At 47.7% G+C, this 10549-nt stretch overlaps 1 protein-coding gene across 1 annotated transcript; it reads left to right on the forward strand.

Annotated features, from left to right (window-relative positions):
- Positions 1 to 2974: 2974 nt before the first annotated feature.
- LOC115514831 (histone H4) lies at positions 2975 to 4491 on the forward strand. The gene has a single exon (XM_030317021.1). The coding sequence runs from the start codon at positions 3524 to 3526 to the stop codon at positions 3833 to 3835; it is 312 nt and encodes a 103-aa protein (XP_030172881.1). The 5' UTR covers positions 2975 to 3523; the 3' UTR covers positions 3836 to 4491.
- The last annotated feature ends 6058 nt before the right edge of the window (positions 4492 to 10549 follow it).

Consider the following 10549-nt stretch of genomic DNA (forward strand, 5'->3'; position numbering starts at 1 on the left):
AATAATAAAGTCTCGGAGTTGAGCTGCCTGGCCCTGGAGTGTGTGTGTGTATATATACAAGCACGGCGCGGCGCGCTGATTGGTTCCCAGCTCAGCCTTGCCACTTGACCGCAACCTAGTCTCAGCTCTGTCCCGGAATTGTGTTTGTTACCCTTGAGGAAAGCAAAAAAAAGAAAATTTCCCGTGGAGGGATCACAGCGACTCTATTGTATAGCGACGCGGGACAGCTCGTGCTTTGAGATCTGCCTGTTTTCTTCTTCCAGGTTTTACCACGTCGGTCTCAGCCTTTTCCCAAAGCCCCTGCCACTCTGAGAGATTCACAGGTCAGGGAGACAACTTCACGAGTTTCGTTTAAAATAGAAGTCCTCCCGTCTGTGCTGTCACTAGCTTGCTCTCTCGTAACAGTCTGTACATTCTTGGCTTCTCGAACGTTCAACAACTGCTTAGTTCTCACTGAGACTGAGCCGGAAAATCTGGTTCATATGAAGGGAACTAGCACAGGCTCTTTCCCCATTTCTCTGCAAGAGTGATAGTAAATGATGGTTCTAATAAGAGCTTGTACTGACAAGGACAGTCACTACTTTGTCCAAAAAGCCTTCATCATTGCTTTTAGTGACAATGTGGAGGGTTAGTTACTTTGGGGGTTTCAAGCATTCCCGATTTGTTGAGGAAAATGGGAAATGTAGCAATGTGTGGTCCTGTCATGGGTGTTGGGTCCGTGTTTCCCATAGATGATGACAGGAGATTCAGAAGAGGCATAATGGAGGGTTGGGCCCCTTAACTGGTGGAAAAAAAATTTTGTTTACATTGATTTTATTTGGGGGGATCAGCTAGTAAAATGTTTACAACCTTTGGGTCAGAAATCTGCCATGTTTGAGGATGAGAAGTTTGGAAAGTAACAGAATCAAAGAGCATACACACATACACGCAGACATTCACACACAGATTTCCCTTGAGAAAGGAACAGTGTTTAAAAGCATGTTTTATATTCACGACTACATTTTTTATAGAAGGAAACACATTACAACATATGCTTGATGTTGAATATGAAATCGATTTGTGGTGGAGAGTGATTTAATGGCTTTTTTCACTGTGCAAATTCTCTCTTTGTCTTCAAGAAGTTATTATGTTCATTTTGAAACGTGTATCAGTCTCTGGTTCACTTAGATGGTGAAAGAAAGAAATGTTGAGAATACCCAGGGCAAACCCCAAGAGACGAGGGTTTCACCCTCCTTTTGGATCCCTTCAAAATCCAGAAATGACTGATTACTTCTTGCAGCACCAAAGGTTAAATGTTAAGTTAAATATTAAGTACTAACACGATTCAGATAGGTGCAATGCGACGAGGGATCAGCTCAGCATAAATCACTGTTATGTGTATTTTGTGTATTTCATTTTATAGCGTTTATGTATTCCTAATCCTCTTAAAGTGGCTTGATTCATTATGCTCGATTTTGAAACTCAAGAATATTCATTGACAGCAGTGAGGATTATGAAGTGCGGAGAGGCTGAGCCATAAGAAGGCTATGACAATGTGATAGCAGTCAGTGCAGACAAGAAAGAGAAAGTCAGAATTACAACCATGATCTGGGAAATAACAGAGGTGCATTACCAACAAAGGAAGGGCTGTCTCTTGGCCACCTAAATGTAGGGAGTCTCCAAGGTACAGCTCCATTCCCCTTCATGGGTTCAGGAGTTACCTTTCTATGGATAACTTTGAAGTCTCTTCCTCAGGTCTGTCCTCTTGCCTAAATGTCAAACTTGTATTCTGGGTGCTTGCTGGCTATTTGCCTTTGCACCTCCGTATACCAGATACACTCTCTCTATAACCTCTTTGCTATTGATAAGTGGAGATAGTTGCCTGTTACCCTTATACAATCTCATCAGATTATTGTTACTAACCTATGGTTTTCATTCCAACATTCGCAGCATTTCCCAGTGCTCCTGTCTGCACATTTTCCAAACCCAGAGCCTTTCAAGGCTCTGAAGAGCCCAAAGAAGGCTCAGTTATCATTTCGTGTCATGGACTTCTTTGGATATGTGATTAAGTTTATGGGCCCCTTCCCAGCACAATGCTTTTAAGTGCTTAAGATAACATACCCAGGATTGAGAAAGGAAAAGAGTTACATTAAAATAGCAACGTCAAATTGTCAACAACCAAAATTGTTGGAGTGTTCACATATGTGTTTTTTAATTAATGCATTAAAGTACCAACGTTGCCCTCGTGACCAACAATTACCGCAGTGTAGAAGGGGTGATATGCTTAAAAGACATTGGCAATACTGACAGCTGCACCTGCCAGTGAGAAGACTACATCGCGGGTCTTGCTGGTCACACTGTTTGCTGCCTGTGTGCCTCAGTGGAGACAATGCCAGGGTTCAGTTGGTCAATAGCGCAAATATAGACGGAACTGTTGTTCTCTGCCAGTTCCTAGAAGTCCTGAAGCCTGCCATTGTAGCGGAGGCTAAGAGCCCCGCTCTGGAATTTGTCCCCGTGCACCAGGAAGTCAGAAAACAAGCTTCGATGAAGCAGGTGCTCCTCATAGAGCCTGGAGGAGAGGCCACATCTACACAAAGTCTCAAAGGGATTAATGGCAGGTCAAATGTTAAGTATTTATTATTTGAAGGAGTTGTCAAAAGAACATTGTAGCAAACCAGGATGCGCTCTTCGTTTAGGAGCTGCACCCACTTTAGACGGGTGACTACTGAGGAGAGGAGCAGAGAGCATTCACAACAACATATAATAATGTCGAGTGAGTGCTTGCGTGCAGCCTCCAACACTTTCCATGCAGAATCTCCTCGAAGCTTCACTGCTCTAGAACTTCACTGCTCTAGAACTTGGACTTTCTTACGTACTCGCAAAGAAGACGCCGAGCAGACACCGCCCAGGTCATAGGGAGAGCGTGGCAGCAGGCGGTCTCCAGAGCTTGGCTCCGCGTGTGCGACTGGGGGGAGGACTGGGCTGTGATGCAGGGACAGTGGCAGCCAGAAACTGTCCCTAAGGAACCATACGGTCCGATCATATATAAACTGGAGACTCCCGGCAGGCAGCACAGGGTTCTCGACACTTGCATGCAGCGAGGCTCGGTGAGGGACGCAGACATCCATCGATCGAGAAGACCAGAAGACACTTGGCAATAAAGACATGCTTAGCGTCAAAGCTGACCTCAAGCGTCTCGGGGACGACGGCGAGGATTCGGTGAGCATTTCCGGGTTGGTCTGGGAGACGTGAGGGGCAAGCGTGAGGCTTCTGTGTGGAAGGTGTAGGAAGCCGGAGTGCCGGCTGCAAAGCTGCGCGGAGCCGGGAGGGTTCCCGGAAGCCCCTCCGGGCCCGACTCGGGCTCAGGGGCCCCGCCCGGTCGGCGCCGCTCGCAGCGAAGGAGACACGAGCGATGGGCGGGCCCAGAGTGTGGTTACCGCCCCTGCTCTCGGGGTTTTCAAACAGGTCCGGCACTTTGCTATAAAAGGGCTGCTTGGCGCCGACCGGAGTGGTGCTTCCGTAGCGTTTTGGTGGTGTGGTGACGATGTCTGGTCGCGGCAAAGGCGGGAAGGGTCTGGGCAAGGGGGGCGCCAAGCGCCACCGCAAGGTGCTGCGCGACAACATCCAGGGCATCACGAAGCCCGCCATCCGGCGGCTGGCCCGGCGCGGCGGCGTCAAGCGCATCTCCGGCCTCATCTACGAGGAGACCCGCGGGGTGCTCAAGGTGTTCCTGGAGAACGTGATCCGGGACGCCGTCACCTACACGGAGCACGCTAAGCGCAAGACGGTCACGGCCATGGACGTGGTGTACGCGCTCAAGCGCCAGGGCCGCACTCTCTACGGCTTCGGGGGCTAAATGTCACCGTTCAACCTACCGAAAGCATGCGATTCTCACCCAAAGGCCCTTTTCAGGGCCACCTACCGCGTTCTCCAAAAGCGCTGTCCACCTCGTGTTCCCCAGTCGCTGTTGAGCCAGGTTAAGCAGTCGCTGTTTTGCGGTTTTGAAGTGAAACTGATTTGACAACTAACACTCTGCCTTTCTGGTGCTTTCTGAGAATGAAAGCATATCCAGAACAGCAGCCTGTGCTAAGTTGTGGATTTGAATATATGTCCCTGTCGTGTTTCAGAGGGATTCCCCGTCCTGCGTGGCTGGCTTCTTTCTGAGCCCACCAGAACCTTCTATTGTACTCCCGGTTAGTGTTCTACAGATTTGTTTCTGAACGTAAGTCCACTTAAATTTGCGTTAACAGATGGTTGAATTCCTGCTAGTGAGGTCATGTGCTTTTCGACCCCAAACCTTCGTGGTTCAGATCCCACCTTTGCGTCAGGAAATGCGTGCTCGACTAGCAGCTCGCGGATGGGTGACACATTGTTCTCGGTCTGTAAACCTTGAGTCTCAGACTGTCAACATTGCCACCGTGTGTTAACAATGGGTCTGATTTTGTGGAGATTCTTGCGGGACCGTTGTGCTGTGTCAACTGGTCTATTTCCAATAAAATGTGTTCCCTGGAATACAAAGGCATAGCTGAATAGGTGGGTCTGTCACTTTAGGCGACATGTCCTGGCCTTCTGGCAGCTGAAGTTAGGTTGTGGCACAGGGGCCCAAGATGAGTCAGAAGTCACTCCCAGGTTTGGGCTTTAAAACTTTCTTCCCTCTTATCTGGTAAGAAGGAGTTGACCTTGTTTTTTTTTTTTTTTTTTTTTAAATTTTTTTTTTTCAACGTTTATTTATTTTTGGGACAGAGAGAGACAGAGCATGAACGGGGGAGGGGCAGAGAGAGAGGGAGACACAGAATCGGAAACAGGCTCCAGGCTCTGAGCCATCAGCCCAGAGCCTGACGCGGGGCTCGAACTCCCGGACCGCGAGATCGTGACCTGGCTGAAGTCGGACGCTTAACCGACTGCGCCCCTGAGTTGACCTTGTTTGATCTAGGAGAAACATCAGGTCCTTAGGGAATGGTAAAACAATGACCTGAAGGAAAAAAGAGTCCTGGATTGATCAGGAAGAGGTGGATTAATCACAAGGATCTGTCCCGTGTGACATGAAGAACTGTCTTTAAGCTAATGTATTGTGGAGACTGTTACAGCCACTTAACATTTCAAACCAAATACGGTTTGGGTTTCTCAATTTCTGTAGCAGTGTGGACAGTCCTCTATGGACCTGAACATGGTTTTAAGGGAAGCTGATTCCAAGTGGGGCCGTTTCCTTGGTATGTGTGCCACTGTGTTCCATTCTGGACAAAACACGAAATGGAATAATAATAATAATAATAAGGGCTTATTATGAGTTAGAAACGCGTGGACTGCGCAAACATCTTAGCCATTGTAATGTGGGATTTGAAAATACTGTCTTCCTTTGGTAGAGTTGATCTTCACAATAAGTGGACCAAAGACTCCTTTGAGAATCTGTTAGGGGGCTCAAGTCCCCTCCAGGCTCATTCAGGGAAACCCCAGGGCTCCCTGGATTCTTGTCAACAACCTGGAGTCTAGGACTTCAGGATCTGGGATCTAGAGATGCAGAACTGAAGAGAGGAAAGGGCAGACATAATACAGAGAGCGCATATTGAACGATAATATCCCAATTTATTCACTACGGGCCGTAGGCGTATCTATTCTCGAGAAGTGAGTTTGGAAATGCAAGCTAGCCCCATCTGAGAAATTATGATTTTCAGAGGCCTGAAGTCCAAACTGACTGAATCACACACGATTTGGGAGGAAATGGAAACAATGAGGCATGGATTTGCAGCCCGGTTCAGGAAGAAGTCCATGAATCTTCTTAGTTAAGGCCCTTTGAACTTCCATCGCCAGTCTTGAAAAATATATTAACAAGGCGTAAGAATGCAGTCGTCTACGTCCTTGAGCAATTCATATATTAAGTTTACAAGTTCCCATTATCCCTTAAGAAATAAAAAAAGAAACTGGACACCTGACTCTGTGTTTGTGTCATCTTTGGTGAGCTCACTTACCCTCTCTGTGTCTGTTTCCTCCCTTATAGGGAGATAGCAGCAGTGTCTACCTTATAGGTTTGGGGTGAATAAAATTAAGCCTCTGGTGAGTATTTTGTCCAGTGCCTCGTGCATGGTATCTGCTCCGTTTTGTCTTTTATTATGATTGCTATTACTATTATTGTTATTTCTCATGAAATGAGAGATGCCCAGAGAAAAAGAAGGTGACATTTAAACTGTGACACATACTCTTCAAGTTTTCAATTTGCACTTGGTATCTTTATGTTCTGTGGCAAATCTCGAACCACGTCTGTCATCTATAATGCAGGGGAAGCTTCATATTTTTTTTTTCAGGCTTGAGTGCGAAAACCCCGGATAAATAATATGGTCACAGTGTGTGTGTGGGTTCCACAAATATGAGTTTACGTACATTCTTAAGAAGTTGCAAGTGTATTAATGAATGTTTTGTGGATACAACCATAAAAACTCAATTCCAGATACTTTTAAAAACAACCCCCCACCCCAATATACACACTAATATTAAGCAAAAAAACCAAGAGACTCTTGAAAGGGAATTTCCCTGATCAATGAAGAAATGGCTGGGTCCTCAGGCCTTTCACTTCTGTCACTGTCCGCAGCTTCTAGGAAAGTAGATTTGACAGATCTAGCTGGGCAGGTGCCGGCTCCAATCAGACATCATGGCCCTAGAGAAAGGGTGACAACACAGTGGAGACTCTTATGTCCCAAGGGTGAGGCCACATTCCTGAGTCCCAATGCTGTCAATGTCTGGGTTGCCTGTTATTCCCTGTAACTCGAATTCCCAGTGGGTTCCATTTACCGTATGCAAAGGTCTCCCATGTTGTCATTTCAGTAGACATCACACCAGGCTGGTCACACACGTCCTCCTTCCTGAAACACTATTTTCCTGACTTCTGTGACTCTAATTTCCTGGTTTTTGTCCTCACCATTTAGAATCTTTGGCCATCTTCTTTTCTTTCCTTTCTTCTTTACCCATGGGAAAATTCCAATTCCGTTGCATGCCAACAACAATAACATTTCTATTTCCAAACTCTTGTCACAATTTCTATGTCCGGTCCCCACTTTGCTCTGGTTCCCAGATTCACATGTACAACTACTCACTTGCTACCTTCCGTGGAATGCTTTAGGGGATTTAAACATTGCCATGTCCCGGTCTCTGAAACCTCATCCTCTCCTAGAATTCTTGGTCATTATGCAAGAATTTCAGCAGCATTGCAAACGGTGGATAAGCATACAGGCTGGGGGCACACATTCTGGTTCCAACCCCAGCCCCACACCTTGCTCGTCCCCAGTCGATTAGAAGGAGAGAATTGTTATGTCTAGATAATGTGGATGTTGAGATGTTAAAAAACTAAGTTTAGCACAGGTTTTTTGTTTTTTTCTAATTTTTATTTATTTAGAGAGAGGGAGGAGTGCAGAGGGAGGGAGGGAGAGAGAGAATCCCAAGCAGGCTCCATGCTGTCAGCTCAGAGCCCAATGCAGGACTCAAACTCATGAACCCCTGGATCATGAATTGAGCTGAAATCGAAAGTCCGACCGTTAACTGACTGAGCCACCCAGGTGCCTCTGGTAGAGTTTCTTAAACACATGGAAAGTACTCAGTAAATGTCAGCAACGTTTCCTCACCCATGAAACTCAGTTCATAAATGAACTCTTTTGAGTTTCTCCTCCCATGTCTACCTCTTGCTTTCTTTCTTCAATTCTGTCTTTGCTTCTTTCTACCTTCAATCCCATAAATCCCATTTCCCACACAGCAGCCTGCGTGCTTTAAAATTCTAATAGATTCTCACTACACAATAAAAGTCTGGGTGCCTTCCTGGCGTTTAAGGTCCAACATGCTCAGGCCCCCCTTTAACCCTCAGTGTCTTCCCCGAACACCTCATATTTGTTTACTACTCTCCCAGCACACAGAACTTGTATTTTTGAGCAGCGACTTCTCCCTGCCTTAGAGCTTTGCTGTAGCAACAGTCTCTTGGCCTGCGAGTCGAGTCGGATCCCCTGGTTCCTTGGTTCCCTCACCTGGTCAGTATCACGGCACCTGGTTTATTTCCCATAGTTTCAGAGCAGTGAGAACTCCTATTTGGAATGATCGAGTTGAGGAATCAGTGTGTTGATTCTCTCTCCTCTCCCGCTAGGATCTCAGCCCCACAGAGCAGTCTCTCGTCTGTCATGCCTACTGCTGTTGCTTAACGCCCCACACAGAGGAAATCGATCACCATTTGACAAAATACGGAAAGAAATCCCTTCAACTGCTTTCTGATTTTTCTGTCCTCATCTAGCATAACCTCATCTTTACCACCGGATACCTCCACGCAGGAAGGGGCTTTGGTCAGCTTGTTCTCCATGTATCAGATGTGCTCAGAGCAGAGCAGCTAGAAGCAGTATTTATATCTGTGGGAACTTGCTCGAAAGCCAAGTTCCCAGATATCCCTCAGCGCTAAGGAGACGACAGAAGCTCTGGGAGTGGGGCCAGCAATCTGTCCTCTAACAAGCCTCCAGGTGACTTTGAAGCACACTCAACGTTAGCAGCCCTGCTCTGTATCTTGGGTGCATAATTCAGTGCTTGGCACTTGAATGCCAATGAGACAAATGGATGTTCCTTGTTTCTGCCTAGAAGGCGTCTGTATGAGGCAGTCAGTGCCACTTCCCCTCCTCCTAATCCGGCCTTGGGTTTGTTCAGGTCCCCCCCTCCCTCCTTGCCTGTGCTCCAGGGAAGGGAACGTTTCTGGCTGGTCTCAGGGAGCAGGCCCTGATTCAACCACACTAGTCCTGAGGGTCCCAGCCAGTCAGTAATGAGGAATTTGGGGCTGAGAATAGGGCCAGATCTTTGCAGCTGTGAGGGTCTTTAACAGGGCAGTTCAGAAGCTTCCTCAACAACGTTTTGAGCGAGCCCAAGGGAGAGTTGTTGATTACAAAACTGTGTGTGTTGGGGAGAAAAGTGGAATCAGGGACATTTCAGGAAGGGAACAGTTGCAAAGGCCTGGAGGCTGGAGACGTCAGGGGGCATTCCAAAAAGTGCGAAAAAGCAAGAAAAGGGGTGGGGAGAAGCAGAGAACTAAAAAACTGGAGGAAAAGCATCCACTGAGGTTTGCTTTGAGCGTTCGGTGAGTGGCCGGTTGCAGGCCTTGATGTCTGATGTCGTGCAGCCAGCACGGGGATCGTTGAAAGGCACGGAAAAGAATAATACACGGTCACGTATGCTTTCTCACAAAACCACTCCCCTGGAATGAAAAGGAGACTCATTATGGACAGAGGAGTTTTAGTATTACCTCAAACTGAAATCAAGGTGATCACAAAAAGTTGAAATGCAGTTGTAACTTGGCAATGAAAACAATTACTTGTTTTGTTTTCTTTTTTCTTTTTTTCCTTTTCTTTTTTGGTGTGTTTATTTTGCCTCTGCGAGAGAATAGAGATCAGATGGACTGGCTGGGAAGGCTGGCTAGAAATTTCTGGAGGATAGAGGTAGCGATTCTTGAGTACAGTTTTATTTCCATTTATAGGTAAGGTGCCGCCAACCCAACCTTTCTCAGCTAACTCCCCAGAAAGAAGCCTCAGGTCACAATGTCTACTGATTGAGGGGAGACAGATTCTGCTTTTAATTTTCTGGGTTTAGGCTCTTTGGCATCACGTGATCACAACCCCTAGCCCTCCGGGTCCTGGTGTCCAGCATCAGGTCGGTAAAACGCATATCCTGAGTCCACGTTTCCTGCTCTCCACCCTCTGACCTCCCCTGGGTCCCCGTGTTCTCCCGGATCGCCCATTTGCTCAGCTGAGCTGGGGACCAGAGCTGGAGACAGGACAGGTGGACGGTTTAGGGGTAAACGCGCAAGTGACAGAGGAGGGACTGGGGGCTGCTGTGCCAACTTCATATTCTGGGGCTGCACTAGTAAGGAGACTCTGGCGCTTGAATATCCAGAATTGTTTTTTGGCGGTCACCTGGGAGTCATGGATGGGAGTGGGTGAGGAATGTATTGTTACATTACAGTGTAAACATCAAATGTAATGAGGAGAGCCTTTAAGGGCAACTTAAGAGGTAAAGCAAGATCAAAAACTGGTAAGAACCTTCGTGTCCTCACTGGAGAGCGGCAGCCGGTGAAGGCACACATTTTAAAGACCCGTGGTACACGCCTAAGCAGGACCCTGGGAGCCTTGAGCAAACGGGTGGGGGAAGGGCAGTGCGAGGGCGCCCGACCCACACAAAGAACCCGAGCTGTGGTCCCCGCGGCACCGGGAGAGGAAGTCCCGCCTCTAGATGGCGGGCTTTTCAAATGTCACTGTGGCTGCTTACACCCGTAGGGTGATACTTGCCGTAAAGTGGACACCAGGGTCTGCTTCGAGACGCGGCGCCAGTAGCCACCGCGCCTGTGCGTCTTTTAAGGAAGGCGATCTGGAGCTGCAACGGCCCAGGGAGGGAGCGCTAGCTGTTCTGTCCGCGGGGTTTTCGCCGGTGAGGACGTCTTTACAGGCCACGACAAAATCTCCCACCCAAAGCCGACAACATGTCACGGCGTACCGTGTGTTCCCAGTAACCTGAACGCCCGGAAAGACCCCAGCGCGTGTCAGCGCACAGCTCTGGTGGTGAAAAT

Source organism: Lynx canadensis, chromosome B2, assembly GCF_007474595.2.
Source record: "Lynx canadensis isolate LIC74 chromosome B2, mLynCan4.pri.v2, whole genome shotgun sequence".
Taxonomy (NCBI): domain Eukaryota; kingdom Metazoa; phylum Chordata; class Mammalia; order Carnivora; family Felidae; genus Lynx; species Lynx canadensis.